Genomic DNA, 23,395 nt, shown 5'->3' with positions numbered 1-23,395 from the left:
GTGGCTGCAGTCCTCCCGCCCTGGGCATGCGTCCCTTGTCCCAAGAGCTCCTGCTTTGCTTTGCTCCACCCGGCCCAGAAATCTGAGCATGGGGAACCCCATTCCTTCATTCCTGTCCACTAGGTCCCAGCTCCAGAAGAAAAACTATGCGGAACCTAAGGTCGCTCTTTGTAGAAAAGCCTCTCGGGTAAGGGGGACGGACTCCACGCCGTCTGCGTGCCTACCAAGGGCCAGGAAGCCGCTCTGTTCCATGGACAGCAGGATTACGGGAAAGAATAAATAACAAGTCCTCTAAACAGAAAGGCCATCCTACAAAGAACCACCAACTGAGCACATCATGACCCTGAGGGTTAGGTGCCTGGAGAGCTGTGCCCCCCCCCCCTCGTGCCCCCCCTGTTCTGGGCACCAGGTTTCCCTGGAAACTGGGGGAAAGGCTCTGCCATCCCAGATCTACACTAACACTCCTGCTCTGGCCCCAACACACCCCACACTCCAGGCACAAGATCGTCACCTGCCAGGAAGCCCTACACCAGGCTCCTTGCCTGGAATGTCCATCTTGCCGCCCTCTGCTTGGCGACTCCTGCTCAACCTTCAAAGCACAGCTCCAGTGGCACCTGCTTCACTCTGAAAATGTCCCTGGGACCCAGCAGGACTTGGGAGCCTCCAGCCTTCCTCCCGTAGCATCCTGACCAACGTCCCTCTCTGTAGAGGTGACACCGCTTCCTACAGCTCACACTCCACGCCATGCTTCCTTGTTCCCCTTGCCAACTCGTCTCCTCGACCAGGCGCTCAGCCTGAGGCTGCTGTCCTGACCCTCCCCGGGCCCAGAACTCCCGCGCGGCGCACAGGCAGTAACACTGAGCGCGCAGCTAGTGTGGGAGCCCAGTTCTGGAAACCAGAGGCCACTCCTGGTCCCCTCGCTCTGTGCTTCCCACCACCCGGGCCCAGGGGGATGCAGATTCGCTGCCAGCCCATCCTGGGAGAAGAAACGTGAGCCTCATTGCCACCACCCTTCCAGCTGAACCAAATTGAGCAGGTCCGCCTGGGAGCCTGTCACAGCATGTGAGAGCTGAGTGGGGTCTGCGGGGCCGCCTAGTGTATATGAAATGGATGGCATGTATTATGTGACCTGGGGTCATTTTCTAAGTCAGAGAAAGTTGCCTTTATTTAATTAATAAGATCAAAATTACTTTCGAACTCAGGTGATTATTGGTACGGGTATGTGTGTAAAATTTTGGTGATATAAAACTTTATTAAAAAATTCATTCAGAATATATGAAGAATTACAAATCAATAAGAAAAAGATAAACATCCCAATTTTTCTAAATGGACAAAAGACTCAAACAGGTACAAATGGACAATAGGTATATGAAAAGGAGCTCAACAACCTTACCCAGTGAAATGCAAACTAAAACCACAAGGAGACACCACTACACACCCACCATGGCTGAACATAAAAATACAATATCAAGATATAGGGCAGTCAGCGCTCATGCATAGCTGGAGGCGAGGTGTAAATTGGTTTAACCACTTTAGAAAACTGTAGCGATTCCTATTAAAGTAAAAAATATATGAACTCCAGCAATTCTACTCAGAGAGAAATCAGTGCATGTGTTTGACAAAAGACATATTCAAGAATGTTTTATAGCAGCTTTATTTATAGAAGCCAAATATTGGAAACAGCCCAGCCAATGTGGCCTAGTGGTTGAGTGTCAAGCCATGAACAAAGAGTTCACCGGTTCAATTCCCGATCAGGGCACAATGCCCGGGTTGCGGGCTCGATCCCCAGTCAGGGGCATGAGGAGGCAGCTGATCAATGTCTGTCTCTCATTGATGTTTCCATCTCTCTCTCCCTTCCTCTCTCTCTAAAATCAATAAAAACATATTTTTAAAAATATATTGGAAACAATGTAAATGCCCATCCATGTGACACATTTGTACAGTGGAATACTGTCCTACTTGTCAATTGAAAAAGAATGAATGACAGCTGTAGTCAACAAGACGCATCAATCTTTTTCTTTTTAATTGATTTGAGTGGAAGTGAAGTGGGGGAGGGGAGAGAAACATGGACTTGTTGTTCCCACTTATGCACTCATTGGTTGATTCTTATCTGTGCCCTGACTGGGGATGGAACTTGCAACCTTGGCATGTCCCTGATGATGAGCTACCCAGCCAGGGCCAAGACATATCAATCTTATGAACGATATTGGGGGGAAAAACAACCTGAAAGAGGAGACACTGTGGAATTCCACTTATATGAGGTCAAGTACAGGCAAAACTATTGCTGGCAGTAGAAGTCAGAATAGTGGTGCTTTTGGGGGGTGGGGGGAGGGGCAGGCACCCGGGTCACCCAGGGGCCTCTGGTATGCTGGAATGTTCTATATCTTGACCTGAGTGTTGGTTACATTGATGCATATATAAGAGCTCATCACGTGTTAAAAACCAGGTTGCTAAGGCTTGACAAGCCTTGGCCTTGGCCAGGCTCGGTGGCCCAGGCAGACGGCACTGAACCGGGCCTGACACAGTGGGTCCCGTCTGGTCATGTCTTGGACGGACCCCCTGTGACACCTGTGACGCAGAGAGCAGGCTGTGGTGGTGGCACTTTGCTAGAGCTGCCATAACGAAGCACCACAAACCCCGCGACTGAACCACGGCCATGTACCAGCAGTGCCTCCCGCCGGAGGCCGCGGGATGAGGTCGGGCCCAGCAGGGCTGTGCTCCCTCGGAAGGCGCTGGGCGGGTCTGGGCCAGGCCTCTCCGGCTGCCAGTCCTCCCTGGGCTACGGCAGCGTCTCTGCAGCCTTACGTGGTGCGCACCCGGGGCGCGTCCCTGTCCGAGTCCCTTTTCCTGAGGACATCGGTCTCTGCTGCTCAGGGCCCTCGCCTGCAGTTACGTCTGCGAGGGCTCTCCTTCCAGCGGTCTCCTCCGAGGCCTGGGAGCTGGGATTCAGCATGGGAGTGGGGGCGGCGGGGGGGGGGGCACAAGCCAACCCGAAGGGCTGTGTGGTAGACTGTGCCCGGCCTGCTGTGGGCGAGGAGGCCGCTGCCTTTGTGAACACAGGGCGGCCCAGACACGTGTGCGGAGGGGCAGCCGGGACGGTGCGCACCCTGCCTCTGCGGTAGGAGAACAGCCTGCCCAGCTGGCAGCCAGGAGCCTGGGCGGCAAAGGACACACCCGGGTCCCCGAGGAGGAGGCAGCGGCCCTGGACTGACCAACGGCAGCGGGAAAGCGGCCGGGCCGAGGGTGACCCCAACCCGGCTGACCCCAGCCCGCCCACCGCCTCCGAGCCCAGGCCCCCGTCTAAGGCTGAGCTGGAACCGAGCTTGTGGGCTCAGCAAGGCGCCTCCCCAGCGGCACACGCACGTGCGGCTGAGACCTGGTTCCTCTCCCACGGCTCCCTGGGGCCGCCTTTCCGGGCCCTCGGACCCCAGCGCCGGCCCTGCGCCCAGTGGCCGCGCGCCCCGCAGGAGAGGGCGCCCGGAGAGCATCCCTTCGACACGGAACGCGAGCAGGGAGAGGGGGCCGGGCCGGGAGGGACGGTGCACGGAAGGACGGCCGGACAGATGGCGGGGGGAGGGAGACGTGCGGCGTGACCCGGGGGAGGTCCCGGTGGGAAGGCGGAGAGGCGGAGGGAGACCGCTAGATGGGTGCCTTGAACCTTAGCGGGGGGGTTGGGGGGGGGGAGCGATGGGGGGCAGCGAGCGGGATGGCGGGCTCTGCGCGCTTCCCCAGCAGCGGGCCCCTCTGCCCGGCCCACCTGCTCCCTCCCGGGAGCCCACGGTTCCGCGGGGCGGGCGGGGGCGGCGGGCGGCGGGGGGAGGCGCGCGCGGGCGGGGAGCCCAGCCTGGCCCCGCCCAGGAGGCGCGGGCAGCGCCGGGCGGGCCGGCGGGAGACGCGGGCGCAGCGCGGGCACGGGCGCCGCGGGAGCCGTGCGAGGTGAGCGCCGCGGGCTGGACGCGGGGGGCCGCGCGGGGGCGGGGGGGCGGGGGGGAGTGACGCGCCCCGAGCGCCGGGCACCCGGCCCGTCTCGGCGCGGGGGGCACGCGCTCCTGCCGCCCAGAGGCCGGCGCGCCCGGGTCGGTCCCGACTTCCCTTTCACCGTGAGCGGGCTTGCGGTCACCCTCAACCTGGTCCATTAAGTTCGCGAGGGTTTCGCGGGTGCTCCCTGAGCCTCGGTTTCTGTCGCTGGTGCCGGGACCGGCAGCCTCCACGCCCGGGGCCGCCCGGAGAGTTAACCGCGGCGCCGTGGAGTGCGACCTGCAGGGCCTCCCGCCACCTGTTGCCCGGGCACTGCCCTCTCGTGACCACCGTGAGGGTCATGGAGCGGCCGGGGTTATTTGGGTCCCTTTACAGCGGGTGGGGGGATACTGAGGTGCCGCTAGGTTTTAAGGTTCTTGCCCACGAGCGCACCCAGGAAAATGGGTACCAGGCAGTGTCCCAGCCTTAGTCACTCTGATCATCCCCACCGGGCAGGAAAGCTGCTCTGGTCTCCTCCCACAGACCTTCCCGGGACAGTCCCCTGGGTCTGGCACAGGAAGCCCCACACTGCGGCTGCATCCTCTCTGCTCCCTCTGGGGGCATCAGACTCATCCCCTGTGATGACTTCGATTTGGGGCACACACCCCCCCCCCCCCCCCCCCCCCCCCCCCCCCCCCCGCCATAAACCCGTGAGGGGCCAGGGCTTGTACGGGGCATGACTATCCCTCACTCAGCTTTGGAGAGTAGGGCAGTGTGGAGACGAACAGGTCCAGGCCCGCGCTATCAGGGTCCCTGTCCCGTGGCCACCAACCACCAGCTACAGCCATGGGGCTCATCATTCCGGCACTCCGGCACACCCTGTTCCTTGTGCAGCCACTGTGTGCCACACCGAGCAGAGACTTACCTATCTCTGCATCCTTGGGCCTGGCACATAGTGGTCCGCAGGACATGGTTTCCTGCTGTTATTAATGATGACGGTGCCTGGCCCCTGGTCCAGTCTCATCCTCAGATGCAGCAGGAGCTGGGGAGGGGGACAATGATGGTGGCGGTGTCTGAGCCTAGCTTGCTTTAAGTCTAGAGTGAGGAGGACAGCTCCTCAGTGCTGGCCCCTGAGGTGCACAGACCTAACCCTGGAGCCTGTGGGCTTGGGCAGACCTTGTAGTTCCAGCCACCTGTTCTGCGGGGCACCTGGGAGACCAGGGGCAACAGTGGTCAGGATGGGTGGGTGCAGCATTCGGAAGCATGAGAGTTTCCAGGGCACAGAGCCTGTTTGGATCCCATGTGGATTCCTCCCCCTCCTCCTCCCCCTCCTCCCTTCCTCCTCCTCCTCCTTTACTACTCCCCTTCCTTCCCTTCTTCTTTCACCTCCCCCTCCTCCTCCCCCTTCCTTGTTTTCTCCTCCTCCTCCTCCTCCCCCTCCTTCTTGCCTCCTCCTCCCCTCCTCCTGTCCTCCTCCTCCCCCTCCTCCTGTCCTCCTCCTCCTCCTCCTTCTCTTCTTCCTCCTCCAGGAAGCCCACTGTATCTCTGCAGTCAGAAAGCAGTCACCCACCAATCTGGTGAGGTTCCCTTTGATGCGATTTGATCTGTCCTCCTCTGGTACTACATGGGAGCTGGGGTTTTCAGGACCTGGTAGAGAAGTCACAAATACTTGGTGTAAATCTCAGCCATGCAGTGTGACTTTGGGCCTCAGTTTCCCCAGCTGTAAAACCCAAGGCCTGACTGCCTTGTCTTAGATCAGTGATGGCGAACCTTTTGAGCTCGGCGTGTCAGCATTTTGAAAAACCCTAACTTAACTCTGGTGCTGTGTCACATATAGAAATTTTTTGATATTTGCAACCATAGTAAAACAACGATTTATATTTTTGATATTTATTTTATATATTTAAATGCCATTTAACAAAGAAAAATCAAACAAAAAAATGAGTTTGCATGTCACCTCTGACACACATGTCATAGGTTCGCCATCACTGTCTTAGATCAGTGGTTCTCAACCTCCCTAATGCCGCGACCCTTTAATACAGTTCCTCATGTTGTGGTGACCCCCAACCATAAAATTATTTTCGTTGCTACTTCATAACTGTAATTTTGCTACTGTTATGAATTGTAATGTAAATATCTGATATGCAGGATGTATTTTCATTGTTACAAATTGAACATAATTAAAGCATAGTGATTAATCACAAAAACAATCTGTAATTATATATGTGTTTTCTGATAGTCTTAGGCGACCCCTGTGAAAGGGTTGTTCGACCCCCAAAGGGGTTGCAACCCGCAGGTTGAGAACTGCTGTCTTAGAGTCTTTGAGTAAGGCAACAGCCACTGGGAAGTTCTCAAGATTCTAAATAGGCCGAAACCGGTTTGGCTCAGTGGATAGAGCGTCAGCCTGCAGACTGAGGGGTCCCAGGTTCGATTCCGGTCAAGGGCATGTACCTGGGTTTCGGGCACATCCCCAGTGGGAGATGTGCAGGAGGCAGCTAATCGATGTTTCTCTCTCATCAATGTTTCTAACTCTCTATCTCTCTCCCTTCCTCTCTGTAAAAAATCAATAAAATATATTTTTTTAAAAAAGATTCTAAATAGGACAGGTTTTCTACAAACCCAGGTCTCTAATTCCCCCCAGGAGTTCTCCTTAGCCCCTAGGGGTGTGATAATACATGTGACTTGAGACAAATCTAGAACATGGGGCGGGGGGATCTTTTATTTTTCCCTGCAGGTAGACAGATCCTGGGTCGGTCCACATGGCTCAGTAAAGGATGAAGCCCAACCCAGCAGGCTCCTCACCAGAAGCCTGCAAAGCTGCAGGCCAGAAGGAGAAGAGCTGCCCTGTCTGCCAGGCCTCGGGAGGGGTCTCAGGCCTGGGATCTGAGTCAGGGCCTGGCCTGGGGTCTGGTGTAGTTTCAGATCCTGGACCTGGGCCTGGTGCTGTGTCCAGACCTACTCCAGGCTCTGGTGCTCCTCTAGGACCTGGTGCTGCTTCGGGACCTGGTGCTGCTCCAGGGCCTGGTGCTGCTCTGGGGCCTGGGCCAGGACCTGGTGCTGCTCCGGGACCTGGGCCAGGACCTAGTACTGCTTCGGGACCTGGTGCTACTTCGGGACCTGGTGCTGCTCTGGGACCTGGTGCTGCCTCAGGATCTGGTACTGCTTCGGGACCTGGGCCAAGACCTGGTGCTGCTCCAGGCCCTGGTGCTGCTTCGGGACCTGGTGCTGCTCCGGGACCTGGTGCTGCTTCGGGACCTGGTGCTGCTCCGGGACCTGGTGCTGCCTCAGGATCTGGTACAGCTTCAGGACCTGGGCCAAGACCTGGTGCTGCTCCAGGACCTGGTGCTGCTTCAGGACCTGGGCCGAGACCTGGTGCTGCTCCTGGACCTGGTGCTGCCTCAGGATCTGGTGCTGCTCCGGGACCTGGTGCTGCTTCAGGACCTGGGCCGAGACCTGGTGCTGCTCCGGGACCTGGTGCTGCCTCAGGATCTGGTGCTGCTCCGGGACCTGGTGCTGCTCCTGGACCTGGTGCTGCTCCGGGACCTGGTGCTGCCTCAGGATCTAGTGCTGCTTCGGGACCTGGTGCTGCCTCAGGATCTGGTGCTGCTTCGGGACTTGGTGCTGCCTCGGGACCTGGGCCGGGACCTCGTGCTGCTTCAGGTCTGGGGCCTGGGCCAGGAGCTGGGTCAGTATCTTGGCCTGGGGTAGGGCCTGGGATCAGACGTGAGTCTGGGACTGGTCCCAAACCCAGTGAGCCCACGACAGCCCCGTCACCAGCATTGCAGCAGAAGACTCAATCCACACCTGTGCAGGCCCCGAGACAGAAGGTTCTGGTGACTGGAGGAGGAGGCTACCTGGGCTTTAGCCTCGGCTCCAGCCTGGCCAAGAGTGGCACTGCTGTCATCCTGCTTGACCTCCGCAGACCCCAGTGGGAGCTGGTCCCAGGGACTGAGTTCATCCAGGTGCAGGGATGAGGGTCTCGGGGGGTGGGGGTGGGAAGTGTGGGCAGTCCAGGCTGGGGGTGGAGGTCTGGAGACAATATCTGAGGCAAAACCAGTAGCATGGTGTTGAAGGAGAGCCCAGGCTGTTCAAGCTCCAGCTCTACCCGGGGCTTCCCAGCTGGACAGCCATGGCCACAGGCTCTGCATCGCTGAGCCTCATGTCCTCATCCATAGGAAGGGGCCCTGCAGGCTCTGCTCCACAGGCTCTCGTGGGGGCTTGGTGAGGCAGTGCCCGGGCACAGCCGCTGTGACAGCTGGATGAGTGGGCTGATGCTGGTGACGACCTCCTATGAAGTCGTGTAAATCCTGCCCCACAGCCCTCGGGCCCTACAGGTGCTCGGCCTGGCTGGGGTCGGGCCAGCTCTGGGACCGGGCAAGGTGCACAGCTGTACCCCTGCCTTGGACTCAAACCCCTACCCCACTTCTTCCTTCCGTTTCAGGCTGACGTCCGAGATGAGGAAGCCCTGCTCCGTGCCTTCGAAGGGGTGGACTGTGTCTTCCACGTGGCCTCCCACGGAATGTCTGGCGCCGAGAAGGTGAGCCCCTTACATGCGGTCCCTGGAGTTACACGGAGCTCTGCCCGCCCGCCCCTCAGCCGTGTGCTCACGAGTGCTCTTCGGCTGCACCGGGAGGGTCTGGGCTACACCCAGCTGCGTCTTTCACCCATGGGACCGAGAGCCAGTTCTGCCACTTTAGCCCTGTGACATGGCAGGTTGACACCCCTCCCTGAGCCCCCTTCCTTCACCTGTGAAAGGCTGACATTGCCAGTGCCTACGTCAGCAGCATCTGTCAGCACATCCTCATACTCAGATGCTGTACTTATTTGCAGCGCTGTTTTGATAACACAACAAGGAAATAAGCTAAATGCTCATCAGTGGGAGACTGTTTATAAAAAATGGTGGTGTATTCACACAATGAAGTTCAAAAGAATTAGGTAACTCAAAATGTGTTATACTGAAATTTTTCTAAGGTGCAGAAATAGCGCTTGATATCCTCCTGTTTGTTAAAAAAAAAAAAAAAGCTCGGGTCAATATTTATGTATTTATTTATTTTTAAAAATATTTCTATTGATTTCAGAGAGGAAGGGAGAGAGAGAGAGATAGAAACATCAATGATGAGAGAGGGTCATTGATTGGCTGCCTCCTGCACGCCCCCTACTGGGGATTGAGCCCACAACCCAGGCATGTACCCTTGACCGCAATCAAACCCAGGACCCTTCAGTCTGCAGGCCGACGCTCTACCCACTGAGCCAAACTGGCTAGGGCTCAGGTCAATGTTTATATACTCACACATCTGTGTGCCGATGTTAATAAGCACAGATTGTTTCTAGAAATACACGCGACTGGAGACGGCGGTTGCCTCTGGGGGCAGGGAGATGGAATCAGGACTGACAGGGAAGTTCCTTTCCTTTCACCGCAAACCCTCCACAGTTTGAATGGCTGTACCCTTGTGATTGAATTACCTGGTAAACAAAGACAGCTGCAGCGAGAACAAACAGTTTCGGTCGGTGCAAGCCACCTCCTAGTGTGGCTGCGGGGACTGAGTGGTGTGCAAGGCTTCGCCTGGCCCTGGCTCACGGCAGGTCTCACTGCAGACCAGCTCCTTCTAGGCATCACCCCAGCCCCTCGCCAGGGCACAGACAGTGTCGCTGTCTGTCAGACGGAGAAGGAGTGACTTCCAGAGCGAGGAAGCAAACCAACACGCTTTGAGTCCCTCTGCTGTGTAAGCGCTGAACCATTCCCCCCATGGGGCTGGTTTCATGCTGCGGAGCACGCACGGGGGCTGCCCTCACCTTACAGATGAGGGGCTGAGGGCCAGCCCCGAGACAGAGCCTCCCCCAGGGAGATGGCGGCCGAGCTGGGCCCCGGAGCTCGCTCTCCCTGTGCCCCTTGGGAGCCCTCCTCTGAGCTGGAGTTCTGCAGCCCCCACCTTCACAGGCTCAGCCACAAGGCAGAGGCAACTCCCCAACTTTCCCACCTCATCTTGTCTTTTAGCTTCAAAAAGAGCAGATTGAGTCTATAAATGTCGGTGGCACCAAACTGGTGATCGATGGTAGGCGCTCAGAGCCCAGTGTGGCCTGCGTGTGTTTCCGCCTTCTCTCCCCTCCTGCCACAGGCCCAGCTCTGGGGGCGGGGTAGGGAACAGAGCTGGACCCTCCTCCCTATCTAGCTCGCCCAGCGGGGGGCCTGTGGCACACCTCCTGCCTGTGGCAGACCTGCCCAAGCCCCTGCCGGGCGGTCAGCGGGGTGGTCAGCGTGTCCTGCCCAAGCCCCTGCCCGGGGCGGTCATTGGGGTGGTCAGCGTGTCTGGGCGAGGGGAGAGTCTGCACATGGGGTGAGGGGTCGGGAGTGAGAAAAGTCACTGAGGAACCAAAATAGGAGACCCCCCTCCGGGCTCTGGGCACGTCCTGCACCTCGCTTCTCTCTCTGCCTCTGGAGTGTGTTTCCTCTGTGTCCCCATTGAGTGAAACTTCCTCTGACCTGTGCTTGGCAAGGGAGCTGGGAGCCACAGCACACGGAGGAGGAGGAGTGAGCTGGCCTGGCATCCCGGGGCCCGCAGAGCAGGGAATAGCCTCATCCGAGTGAGGGAAGGAGGGTGTGTGTGTGACTCTGTGCACCTGTCCTGTAGTTTGTGTCCGCCGGCGAGTTCCAAGGCTCGTCTACACCAGCACCGTCAACGTCGCTTTCGGCGGGAAGCCCATCGAGCAGGGCGATGAGGACTCGGTGCCGTACTTCCCGCTGGAGAAGGTACCTGCCTGCAGGGGGGGCAGGGCCCACGGGCCTGGGACCCACCGCCCACCGGGAAGGGGAGGGCGGAGCCAGAGCCAATCCCCAATTCGGGGCGAGTCCCAGAAGAAGGGGCCCCAACACCCTCCTTCTGAAGAGTGGTCAGGCCCTCTTCTCTCTGAGCTGGTCATGGACGGGACTTTGACACTAGACACACCTGGCCTGGAGCCGGCCAGCCTCTTCCCCCCTGTCCGACCTGAGCCGGGCACTTTATTCTGAGCCTTTCTTCTGGGCATGACGCACCCGTGAGGCTGTGGGGAGCAGGCAGGAGCTGGCGTGTGCAGAAACGCCGCTCGAACCCTGCGGGGCTCCACGTGAACATGCACCGGGCGCGTCCCGCCTCCGTGTCCCGGAGCCCCTTGCACTGCAGGAGCTTCCCTGAGTCCAGGAGCCCTTGGCTGTGTGACGTCGGCCCCTCTCCCCTGAACTGCCCCTGTGGCTTCCACCAGAGGGCTCAGGGCTTGGCCATTCCCCACGGAGAGTCCCCAGAACCCAACCGTTGAGGGGTCTGAAGCCAAGATGCAGCCCGGGCGGGCTGTGCAGGCCCAGCCGGCGGCGTCACTGAGCAGCACCCTCCTCTGGCAGCACATGGACCACTACTCCCGGACCAAAGCCATCGCCGACCAGTTGACCCTCACGGCCAACGGCACGCCTCTCCCAGGTCAGTATCGTGGGCCCTGCTCACGGCAAATGTGCCTCCCCGTGCCGCCCTGCCCCCAACATACGTGTGGTTCTAGCGTTTAGCTGACAAGCTTCTGAGGCCCCTTCCTCCGAAAGGACACCCCCAGGGCCTCGGTCACTCGTCATTCAGCGTATCTGGGCACCTGCTGTGTCCCCACCCCCACCAGGGATAGAGCCCAGTCTGTCCTCATGCTGCTCATGGTCAGGTGGGGAAGAGGCCAGATGGGAGCGGATCCTGTTTAAGGACCCGCGTCAGAGAAAAGCGCAGCAGTTCTGAGGCCGGAGCGGGTGTGGCGCGTTGGAAGGGCTGTGCGAGTTACCGAGATCGCTCCCAGGAATACGGGCTCCTGCCCCCTGGCAGCCAGCGCCTTTTCAGGCTGCAGGAGTGACAGACGGCAGGCAGGTGGCCCTGCGCGCAGTGGCCAGTGGCTACGCAGTGTCATCAGACTGACCGCGTTCAGAGCCCAGCTCCACCACCTCTAGCTGCGTGGCCTTGGCAAGCATGTACCCTCTCTGTGCGACAGTGTCCTCGTCTGTAAAGACATGGGATGATGGTGGAGTCCACCTCGCAGAGCTGGTCTGAGGGTAAATAATGACGGGCGCTACTGAAGGGCAGAGTCGGACAGTCTATTTAGGAAGTGCTCACAGCACGTCAGGCCCTATTGTACATGCCAATTTCATAGGCAGGATTTTTTTAAATTTCTTTATTGGTTAAGTTATTACAAATGTGTCCTCATCCCCCCATTAGCCCCCAACCTCTCCCCCCCACCCCCCTGCACTCATACTCTCATCCCCCTGTTGTCTGTGTCCATTGGTTTGGCTTATATGCATGCATACAAGTCCTTTGGTTGATCTCTCATAAGCAGGATTTTTGATAACTTTTCACAGCATCCCTGAGGCAAGACCCTGACGTTGCTCTTGCTTTCCAAACAGGAACCGAGTCAATTTATATAAATTCCTTACTATCCAAATTATCCCTATTTGCTTTCCAAAATTCAGAAACTTAAATCAGAAAGCTAAGTTACCACCCAGCTCTCGTGGCTCAGTGGTTGAGCGTTGACCTATGAACCAGGAGGTCACAGTTTGATTCCCGGTCAGGGCACATGCCCGGGTTGAAGGCTTGGTTGGATTTGGAAAGCAAGGATACTTGCAGTTACAAAGCCCTGAAATTTATAGGGGAGGAAACGGAGGCTGAGAGGTTAACTGACTTAGCTCAGGTCACATGGTCTTTGGTGGCAGATACGGGGTTTGAACCTTTCCCCCACCGCAGGGGTCTGACACCAGAGTCCGGGGCCTCACCACCACCCTACACTGTAGCCACAGCTGAGCCGGTCTCTGAGAATGAGCTCTTTCCCCTAAAATCCTCCCCACCACCCCGGCCAGATGCCCAGTTAGTTGGAGCGTCATCCCGTAAGGTTGCAGGTTTGATTCCTGGTCAGAGCACATACCTAAGTTGTGGGTTTGATCCCTGTCAGGGGGCATATGGGAGGCAGCTGACCGATGTTTCTCTCTCCCTCTCTCTTTCCCTTCCTTCCTCTCCCTCTAAAATATAAAAATAAAAATAATCAATAAACATATCTTCAGGTGAGGATTAAAAAATTTAAAACCCTCCCCACCCCATCACCCTGGGCCTATCAGGAACTTCCAGCTGTGTTTTCCAGAGGTTTCACCCTGTACAGTTGAATTCTCTTCTCTACTTGCCACCCCCCCCACCCCACCCCCGCCACACACATACACACACACACACACACGCACACACACACACACGCACACGCACACGTGCACACCCACAGGACCAGCAGCCTAGAAGCCAGACACCTAATCCTCAGGCCAAGAATTATTTATATGAGCATCCCCAACTTTCCATGGTCAAGAGAGTCATGGATACCCTGGGCCCAGGCGTCTGTGATGTGGCTGCCCAGTGCCCTGCTGGCCAATGTCACTGCAACCCGACCCTCCCCCTCTACGCCCAGGTGACCCAGAGTTTAAAATTAGCCACAGGCTGTTACAGAAAAGCTCACCTGATACCTGCCTTCCGGAGCCCAGCCACCGCCACTCTGGGTGACTTCCAGTCTTTGCTACCCAGGCTGGCCCCTCTGACCTGGCATGGAGGGCCCTGTCCCTGAGGCAAAGCCCTGAGGTGTGCAGACCACGGCTCAGTGTGCCGTGGCTGCGTTCTCTGCCTCTGGGTACATGGTGTCCTGGGGCCGCCAGGACACATTGCCACACACCCCGTGGCTTAGAGCAGCTGGAACGTCTGCTCTCACCGTTCCCCGGGAGGCGCTGGGCCTCGCTCCCTCCGAAGGCTCTAGGAGAGCCCTTCCTTGTCTCTTCCACTCGCTCCTGGCTATGTGGGTGCATCATGCCCGTCTCTGCCTCTGTCTCCACGTGGCCTCTTCTCCACCTGACTCTCCTGATCTCTTATAAGGACACTTGGCAGTGGGCTTTGGGCCCACCCAAGTGATCCAGGATGACCTCGTTGTGAGGTCCTTGATTGCATGAGCAAAGACCCTTTTCCCACATAAGGCCGCATGCGCAGATTGTGGGATGTGCACATATGTCTTCAGAGCTACAACCTAATCCGCTACCCTGGCCTCATTGTCAGGTGAGGGTGTTGATCTGGGAAGCAATCAAGGTATTTGGCTGCAACCTGCAGACGCTGCCTGGCTAATTGACCGGATGAAGGGGACTTAACACTGGAAGGACATTGGACAGAAATTTCTAGAAAAATGGCCACCAGGGCTTGGACAGGACAGGGCTGGGGCAGCCCTGGGGGCCCGAGGGGCAGTGACTGATGATCAGTCTCTTGGGTAACCCTCCTCCTCAGAGTGTAGGTCCCGGAGTCACTTTCCTGGTGAGCACACGTCATTGGCCCAGGTTAGGTCCCACGGCCACCACCTCAGGGGCCAGAGGCACATCTAGACTGCCAGTCCTCCCAGGCCTCACGCAGGGAGAGGAGGTCCGCAAAGGAGGTGAGCTTTGGCCCCAGAGCTGGTCTACCCTGGGCTTCCCAAACCAGGGAGCCGCCGCTTGGGTTCCCAAGTAGAACATCATCCAGGAGGCGCCATCTCCGTTAAGGAGTTGCGGTTGAGTGTCAAATAATTTACAAATAAGTAATTTTTAAAAATGTAAATTTAAAACACGAATGGAGTATGAGAATAAACTGAAAATTTTGTAGGCTTTCCTAAAACTTGAAAGAATATATTTGTGGCAACCCTTCAGGCTACACCCCACAGGAGACACATTCACCACCCCACAAGGGGGGCCCTGGTAGAGAATTTGGGAGGCCCTGGACCAAGCTCTGTCTTGGTCTGGGGGCCCTGCTGGCACAGAGCAGGGAGAGTTAGGGGGCAGGCTCATGTGCTGACAGCACTCGTCTTGTCCTTTCTTCATTGCTGGTCTAGCCCAGTGGTCGGCAAACTGCGGCCCCTTGAGTGTGGCTCTTCCACAAAATACCACGTGCGGGCGTGTACGTACAGTGCGATTGAAACTTTGTGGCCACTCAAGGGGCCAAAGAGCCGCATGTGGCTCGCAAGCTGCAGTTTGCTGACCACTGGCCTAGAGAGTATATCTTCTACCACCACCTACAAAGCACCCATTTTCCAGGTGAGGAGACCGAGGCTGACAAAGCTGGAGACAGGGTCTACTTGTTATTTCTGTGTCACCGAGAGGCAGGGGGGTTAATGGAGAGAGCCTGGGCTTGGTTCTCCATCTCAGCTCCACAAAGCTGAGCTGTGTGCCCTTAGGCAAATCACATCCCTTGTCTGAACCTGGGCTCAGAGGGCTGCCTTGAGGGAGAAAAATTGCAGCTTACCAGAGTGCCAGGCACATAGTAGGACCTCCCTGAGAGCATCATAGTCCTTATCTAACTGATGATCAGGAAAAGGAAAGAACTGCAGCTGTTGGCATGAGGGAGGGTGGGTCTGTGTGCACCTGTACATGAGCACAGGAGGGAGTGGAAGGAATCATGTCTGTCAAGGGCAGTGCACACACCTGCATCCAGGTCTTACCTGTCACTGGCCTGTGAGCATCATGAGGGTGGGAAGCATTCTTGGTCACCCTTAGGTTCTCCACAGCGTCCAACCCAAGGCCCAGTGCAGGGGGCAGGGGGCAGGGGACAAGGAGAAAACCTCTGAACCGTGTTTGTTGAATGACTAACTGATTGACTGAGGGAATACTAACTGAATGAGGAAAACCCAAGGACCTGTTTTCCCTGCTAACCTGCCCAGTAAGGACCAGGAGATGTGGGCAGCCATCTGTCCCCCTCTCTTCTGGACCGCCTCCCTCTGACCGCCCTCCCCATGTCCTAGGAGGAGGCACTCTCCGGACCTGTGTACTCCGGCCCCCGGGGATCTACGGCCCTGAAGAGCAGAGGCACCTGCCTCGTGTGGCGGTATGTCGTTCCTGCCTTGGACCTGAGGCCCAGGAGGAACCTGGCTCAAGTTCTCATGGATGGGGGTGCTCCCAGCCCACGGTCCCTGCAGCAGGCTTGGGGCAGTGTTCCTAGTGTGGGGCCCTCAACTCCGGGAGGTGCCCGGGCCCCCTCAGGCCCACCAGGCACAGCTCTCAGTGTATGCTAGCCAGGTCTAGACACGGGTGGGCAGACACGGAGCTATGGCTCCAAAGAGACAGAGGGAGCCTGTTGTCCCCACTCAGACCTGGGCTCCATGGGGGCAGGTGGCTCATCTCATGCCACCAGCACTGGAGTCTTCATGCAAAAAACCCCTCTCTCCAGAGAAAGCTGGTAAAGGGGGCTTTTGTAGGCCCTGTCCTCAGATTTCTCAAAGCCTGGGCAGGAGACACGTGCAGGTCACAGACTCAGTGTGGTGAGGGCTCTATGGAGGGAGGAAGAACAAGAACAAGAAGATGAGAGCTTCGGCAGAGAGGGAAGTCCAGGAGGACTTCCTGGAGGAAGTGATGCCTGAGCTGTTTGGAAGGAGAGGAAGGAACTAACCAAGGAAATGGGTGGTAGAGAGAAGGTTGTCCAAACAGAGGAGACAGCGAGGGCACAACCTGGACATGAGAAAGATAGGTGTTCTAGGCTTGGGGACAGATCAGTGAGCAAAACAGACAATCCCTGCCCTCGTGGGGCTCACGTTCTCATACAAGAAGGTAGAGGGTAAGCATGACACATGACCAGGTTCTCTGCAGAGCAGGAAAGGTGTTAAAGGCTGAAGGAGCCAGGAGGGCTGGCAGTCGGAGCATCATGCAGCAGGGACATCTGAGCAGCAGTTTGAGGGGGTAGGAGAGCGCGTCGCACAGGGATCTGGAGGAAGAGCCCGCCAGGCAGAGGGAGCAGCAAGTCTGAGCCCTGAGGTGGGACCCGCCAGCATGTTCCAGGGAGGAGCCGGGGCTGGGAGACGCAGGCGAGGGGCTTGTCCTCACAGAGAAGCTGCAGCCAGATCAGAAGGGCTGTTGTCAGGACTGAGGCTTTCACCTGCAAGATGGCGCCCAGGAGGTTCTGCGCAGGGAGACATGCCCTCTGCCTGGGTTTGAAAGGGTCCCCTGGCCTGTGGGGACGCAGCAGAGGCCCGTAGGGGGCTGTTTCGGGATCCCGGTGAGAGATGAGGGCAGGCAGGGCGGTGGGAAGCTGTGGATTCTGGACGGATTCTCACAGTGTAGCCAACGGGACTTGCAGGTGAGCTGGATGTGGGGTATGAGAGAAGGGAGAGCAAGGCCGCCCCCTCCCTCCCAGGGGGGCTGAGAGAGAGCAAAGACCAGGCATCAGCTCCAGGACCGGCGAGTTCGTGGGAACTATTGATGGAACCTGGGGTTGGGGCAGAGGGCTCCCGCCTGGAGCTAGAAATGTGGGGCCCATCAGCACAGAGGTGAAATGTAAAGGCACGCAGGCTGGGGCCCATATTGATCGCCCCTCTCCTCCGCCCCCAGAGCCACATCAAGAAGAGGCTGTTCATGTTCCGATTCGGGGACCGCAGGACCATGATGAACTGGGTCCATGTGCACAACCTGGTGCAGGCGCACGTGCTGGCGGCCGAGGCCCTCACTGCAGCCAAGGGCTACGTGGCCGTGAGTCCCCGTGACGCTCCCACCTCCCCGCGGGCTGCAGCCGGGCCCCACCCCTCGGGGATTCCTGGCTCACATACAGCGTTTCTCCCCAACCCAAGAAGGCCATGGGCGAGGACTGGGCGAGGACTGTCAGCCCGGAGAAGCTGGGGCGGGCCCGGTAGGGGGCGTCACGGAGCAGGATTAGCTCCTAGCAGTGACCCTGTGAGGTAGCTGGCGTTGATGCCAGAAGCACCGTCACCAAATGCCAGGCATTTGACATACACTTTCCATCTTTATAGCAGTCCAGGAGCTCCCATTTCTATCCTTCCGTTTCTCAGATGGAGAAACTGAGAAAAAAACACACAAAGAAATTGAGATTAAGTGACTCCATCGGGTCACACAGCTGGTCAGCTCCAGAATTGAAAGGGAATTGGCCAGGTCTGGGCCCAGGGTGGCTGCCGGGAGCCGTCTGAAGGTGGAGGAGGCAGGTGCCTGACTGTGCCCTTTTCTGGTGTCCCTGGCAGAGCGGGCAAGCCTACTACATCAATGACGGGGAGAGCGTCAACCTGTTTGAGTGGATGGCTCCGCTGGTAGGTGCCCAGATGCCCACCCCCACCTCCGCTCTCCCCGTCATCCTTCCCTCCTTCTAAAACATCACATTTCATCTGCAAAACCAGTTCTGGAAACAGTGTCCATTGGGTTACACTGGCACTGCCTGGAGCTGGGTGGTAGCTGTCCTTTTGGGGGCCTGTGTTGCCCTGTTGGCCATAGTCCCTCCCAGTCTGCTTCCTCTTCTAAACGCTCCACACATCTGGGTGTCATTCCCCCCCCCGCCCCCCCGCCCCCTGCAATAGCTATTTTAGGAAAATCAGATTCTGCGTAAGTGCCTTGGGTGTAGGCAGACGTAAATAAAAACAAAATGATGTGGATGATCCCAAGTGAACCTCCACCCCACGCATTCAATTCCTACTTGAGTTTTCAGGTCAAGGTATGGATTTCACTTCGAGACTGTCACCGGCCTGGGCTGGCGGCGGGGGGGGGGGGGGGGGGGGGGGGGGCGGGGGCTGGCGGGGGTGCAGGGGCCAGGGTACCTCTGTGGGCCCCAGGGGAAAGGAGACGTGTGGCTGTTCCACACGAGCCCCTGGAGGACTGTTTTCATCTCAGGCTGTTTTCTTGCAGTTTGAGAAGCTGGGGTACAGCCAGCCCTGGATCCAGGTACCTACCTCCTGGGTTTACCTGACAGGTAAGCAAAAGCATGTGTGTATTAGAAGCCCTCCATGTGCCGGGTGGACATGCAGTCCCAGGGCCAGGACAAGTGGAGGCCAGAGAGTCACTGAGGACACAGGATTTAAGGAGACCCTCACTCAGGGCCAGTGCTCCAGGCCTGATGTGCCCAGGCCCAGCCCCGCACGTCCCTCCCCTCACCCTAGTCCTGGCCGTGTTCAAACCTTGTGCCACTTGCCAGGTGGGTAGTGTGGGCCCATTGTAGAGGTGAGGCAACTGAGGCTCTGAAAGGTTAGTGACCTGCCCACGGTGCCACCGTGAGAAGAGGGATTCACACCTGGGCCGCGCTGGAAGGCATTGCCCTCCGGGGGAGAGGGCCCTGGGCTCTCCAGCCCCCAAGGTCACCTGGAGTCAGGGTGCTTCGGGACACGTGAGGTCCCACTTTGACCCTGGACTCTCCTCCTCACCCGGAAGGTCAGTTTCTACTCACATCCCAGCCCCCGCCTGCCAGCCGCCTCCAGCGCGTGCAGAGCAGGTGTGAGGCAGGCAGCGTTCAGCCGGGGACAGGGCCCTCACGTCACAGAGGGCTGTGCTCCGGGACCCTCCACGGGACTTGTATTTTAAACCCACTGGGATGCTTGCCTTTCTAAATAATATATATTTTTTACTCTGATTTCAGAGAGGAAAGGAGAGGGAGAGAGAGAGAGAGACATCAGTGAGGAGAGAGAACCATTGACTGGCTTCCTGCTGCATGCCCCACGTGTGGGACTGAGCCTGGGGTGCTTGCCTTTTAAAGCAGGGGTTTGTACAACATTGTCCACCAGGGCACACACGCAGGGTGGCAGCTCAGTACGCATCGCCACGGTGACTGACACTCCTTGGCCCTAGCTGAGGGAAGATTAGGGTTCCGGCAGTGTTACGGGGCTACAGGGGGAGCTAACTGTAACCTAAAGGTTCTTAGCCCTGGCTGCACATTGGAGTCACCTGGGAGCTTTTAAAATATAAAAATGCCTCTGCCACACCCAGAACAATGACATCGGCAACAGTGGGAACCAAGGGGCAGAGGGAGCATCAGCTTTTTTTGAAGTGGTCCAGAGTGCAACCCAGGAAGAGCCACTCCCCCAGCTTCTTCCTCTCCTACTCAAGGGAGCATCCTATATAATAAAAGCCTAATATGCAAATTGTCCCCTCGACCGGGAGTTCAACCAGGGGTCAGGGCCGGCTGGCCAACCACATAAGGGCGCAGCCAGGAGCCACTAGGGACCCTCTCCGTGCATGAATTTCATGCACTAGGCCTCTAGTATTGGAATAGAAGTGATGAGGCAGACATTACTGGGAGGTAACTTGGAATCTTCTTGGTCCATCCTTAAAATGTGATAACAACTTAATTGTGACATTTCTCAGCCAAACAAGGCACCCCAGCATGTGCTGTGAAGTGCTGATTTAAAGGAATCCACCAACAGAACATTTTTGCAAAGTGAAGACCCCCCCAGCAAAGCAAATAACTGATACGTCCCCAAGGGCCCCTGGAGCTCGCACAGAGCCAGGCTTCCTGGTCAGCGGCCTCTCTCCCCACAGCCACGGTGATGGAGTACCTGCACCTGGCCCTGAGGCCCATCTGCAGCATCCCCCCGCTGCTCACCCGGAGTGAGGTAAGTGGGCTGCTGCCGGGGGAGGCCCGTGCCCGGTGCACCCTCACTTACCTTCCTGCCCTTTTCCACACGCACTGCCACTACCCCTCACCCCTTTGGCACCATAACTGGAAGCTTGTCTGAGGTCTCAGAACCTCCCAGGTGGGCCCAAATCTAGGGCGAGGTCCGTCATAGTCATCTGACCTCTGGGTTTTGCCTAGGCTGTGTACTCTCTTGATCTGAAATGTGCCAGCTCCAAGCCCATCCCTCACCATTGTTATTCCATCCAGCTTATCCTCCCAGCCAAGCTGGTGGCTCCAAAAAACAGGTTCCATGACATTTACTGTTTATTTTTATTTATTTTTAATATATTTTTATTGATTTCAGAGAGGGAGAGGGAGAGAGAGAGAGATAGAAACATCAATGATGAGAGAGATCATTGATCAGCTGCCTCCTGCACATCCCACACTGGGGATCAAGTCCACAACCCGGGAATGTGCCATGACCAGGAATCGCACCGTGACCTCCTGGTTCATAGGTTGACGATCAACCACTGAGCCACGCTGGCCGGGCATGACATTCACCTTTTAGAATGCCACCACTCCCCCCAACTCTGCCAACTCTCAACACACTCGCACAGAGGCTTTATTTGCAGGTTCACTGTCCATGCTTACTGAATAACACGTGTATGCTAAGTACCTACTCTGTACAGAATAGTGCTTTCAAACAATGAGGATGCTTCTATTTGCATAGTTTAAAAGAGAGGGCGTTTTCTTGCAGCGAGCTTTATGGGTGTTTGGGGTTATTTGCAAAATCCTTCCAGTCCAGTCTCTCGTTTGATTTTCTCTGATAGCCTGGAAGGCATTGCACTCAGGCATTCCTGGTAAGTTAGGAGGGCAAAAGAATTATGATTGTGATCTCATTTTCTGATGAGAAACAGGACTAGAAAGATTAGTGATTTGTCACACCATTCTGGAATTGGCTTGACACTCTAAGCTCAGTGCTCTCTGACTTGGCAGTGGACACTGGGCCACAGAAATAGGCAATCCCCGGCGTTTCTCCTTTGAACCATCCAAACTAGCAGAGGAATGAGACCGCTGACAACAGTGACCATCATTTGAGTGGCAGCGATATGTCAGGCCGTGTTTTCTGTGTCGGTCTTATTTAATCATCACTTATACGATGTATTACCATCTCCACTTACAGGGAAGGGAATGAGACACATGGGTGAAACAGCCTGCCTGTGATCACTCACTGAAGTAGCAGAGCTGAAATTTGAACTGCAACCAGGCCTAAATGATTTTAAGCTTAAGTTCTAGCTTGTGCAATGAGTCAGGAATCACATCAGTGTAAAAGAGCTGCCAAGATGCTGCGGAATCGTGACAGGGCAGGGACCTGGCTCCCTCTGGCTCCTTGACATCTGGGCAGTTCAGGGCAAAGGACCCCTATTTCCTGGGGAATGTGGCTCTGGCGCCCTCTGCCGCTCAGTCTGTGCACCAGCCAGCCCTCTGGTTTGAACTGGTAGCGTTCCAGTCATTGAACTTGTACCTGTGCTGAGCAATGGAGGCCACACATGGTCCTTACCCCAAGGAGCTCACAGTCCAAAGGGGAGGAGAGCCCCGGAACCAGGCAGCTCAACACACTGAGTAAAGACCAGGAGGCACGGTTGGGAAGAGCTCCAGGGCGCACAGAAGGGGCACCGACGCCAGGTCTGAGGAAGAGAGGGAGGAAATGAGCCCCAGCCTCCGACCTGAGAGCACGGTCTCGCAGCTCCCTGCTGATGGAGCTCACAGCTGCTGCCCGCCCCAAAGCCCGGCGCTCCCGAGCCTGGGCCAAAGGATCAAGAGCCGATTCCCTCCCTGTCTTCTCCCACAAGCATCTAAGAACCGGGCTAGACCCAGGGCTGCTTCAGCTCCAGGGGAGAATCGGCCGTTAGCGGGCCCGCCCAGTGGGTCCACCTGGGTGGGCACCCTCCCAAGTCGCGGAGGAGGACTCTGGCTCCCCGTGTGACCTGGGCATCTCTTCAATGTTCAACTATGTTAAGAGGAGATGCGGGTGGTGCCACAGAGCCACCTCAGAGGGTTAACTGAGACAGCGCAGGTCCCGTACAGAGTGAGTTCTGGCCCTGAGAGCTGCGTTGTTGCCCGTGAAGCCTGTGGGCTCCAGGCCATGTGGCCGCAGCGAGACGAGACGCAGCTCAAACCCTAGCGCCTGTGCGTGACGGAGTCGTCGTGGGGAGGCTCCGTGGCTCAGCGAGGGCGGAAGGCCTGGTCTGGAGCCGAGGCGAGGCGCCCAGTGCAAGGGCCTTCTGCCCCCAGCACCTTGCGAGGCCGGCAGAGGGGCGCTTCGGGGCCTGAGTTCAGCGCTCGGGTGGGGAGACGCCGGAAAGGCCCCTCCAGGCGCGCCTCGAGGGAGACGGAGACGGGCGGACGCAGGCTGTCCCTGCGGAGGGCTGCGCGGGAGCCAGACCGGCACGCGGGTCCCTTTAAGCTTGCCTGGGAGGCCGCTTCCCACCCCACCCCCAGCCCGCCCTCAGCTGCCCGCCTCTCGCCGCAGGTGCACAGCGTGGCCGTCACGCACACCTTCCGGATCGGCAAGGCCCGCGCCCAGCTGGGCTACGCTCCGGACAAGTTCAACTTCGCGGACGCCGTGGAGCGATACGTGCAGACCACGGCCCGGCGGCCCCGCGGCGCCAGGGCGCGGGCGCTCCTGCGGCTGCTGCTCGGGCTGCTGCTGCTCCTCGGCCTGCTCGCCGCGGCGCTGCACTTCCTTCGCCTGCAGCCGTCCGTGGTCTGACCACCATCAGCCCGTTTGTCCTGGTCCCACCTCTGCTCCACCCTCCGGCCTCGGACCGCCCCTGCCTGTCCTCTGGGTCTTGGTCCTGCTTCTCGCTCGGGCCTGGCCCGGTACCGATGAGGTCCTAGCCTTAGGCCCGCTCCGTCTGACGGGACTTGTCCCCACCCCTGTCCAGTCCTGGGTCGCCCCTGGTCTCCTCTGCTTCCGTTCCTCCTTTTCCTGGACGGAGGGGTGCGCCTGAGCCCACCCTTGGTTGCTCCTCCCTCTGGATCCGGCTCCTCCCCTCTCCCACGTGCCCTGCCCTGGCCCCGCC

At 57.7% G+C, this 23,395-nt stretch overlaps 2 protein-coding genes across 2 annotated transcripts in view; both read left to right on the top strand.

Moving 5' to 3' along the window:
- The window catches only part of VWA3A (von Willebrand factor A domain containing 3A), a 75,391-nt gene extending 73,538 nt beyond the window's left edge, over positions 1-1,853 (top strand). The window contains 1 exon segment of the mRNA XM_070413698.1: positions 124-1,853. Within this exon segment, the coding sequence (XP_070269799.1) occupies positions 124-283 (160 nt within the window). The 3' untranslated portion in view covers positions 284-1,853.
- Positions 1,854-6,731: 4,878 nt separating this feature from the next.
- Positions 6,732-23,082, top strand: SDR42E2 (short chain dehydrogenase/reductase family 42E, member 2). Its single transcript, XM_070413827.1, has 12 exons — positions 6,732-6,784; positions 7,733-7,919; positions 8,399-8,494; positions 9,953-10,010; positions 10,587-10,705; positions 11,330-11,405; positions 15,736-15,818; positions 17,315-17,452; positions 17,956-18,021; positions 18,611-18,674; positions 20,234-20,307; positions 22,843-23,082. Exons 1-12 carry the CDS (start codon positions 6,732-6,734, stop codon positions 23,080-23,082), a joined length of 1,254 nt encoding a protein of 417 aa, XP_070269928.1.
- The last annotated feature ends 313 nt before the right edge of the window (positions 23,083-23,395 follow it).

Source organism: Myotis yumanensis, unplaced genomic scaffold (assembly GCF_028538775.1).
Source record: "Myotis yumanensis isolate MYYU_CA2020_CCGP unplaced genomic scaffold, mMyoYum1.0.hap1 SCAF_4, whole genome shotgun sequence".
Classification (NCBI taxonomy): Eukaryota; Metazoa; Chordata; class Mammalia; order Chiroptera; family Vespertilionidae; genus Myotis; species Myotis yumanensis.
This window is presented reverse-complemented; position numbering and strand designations above follow the sequence as displayed.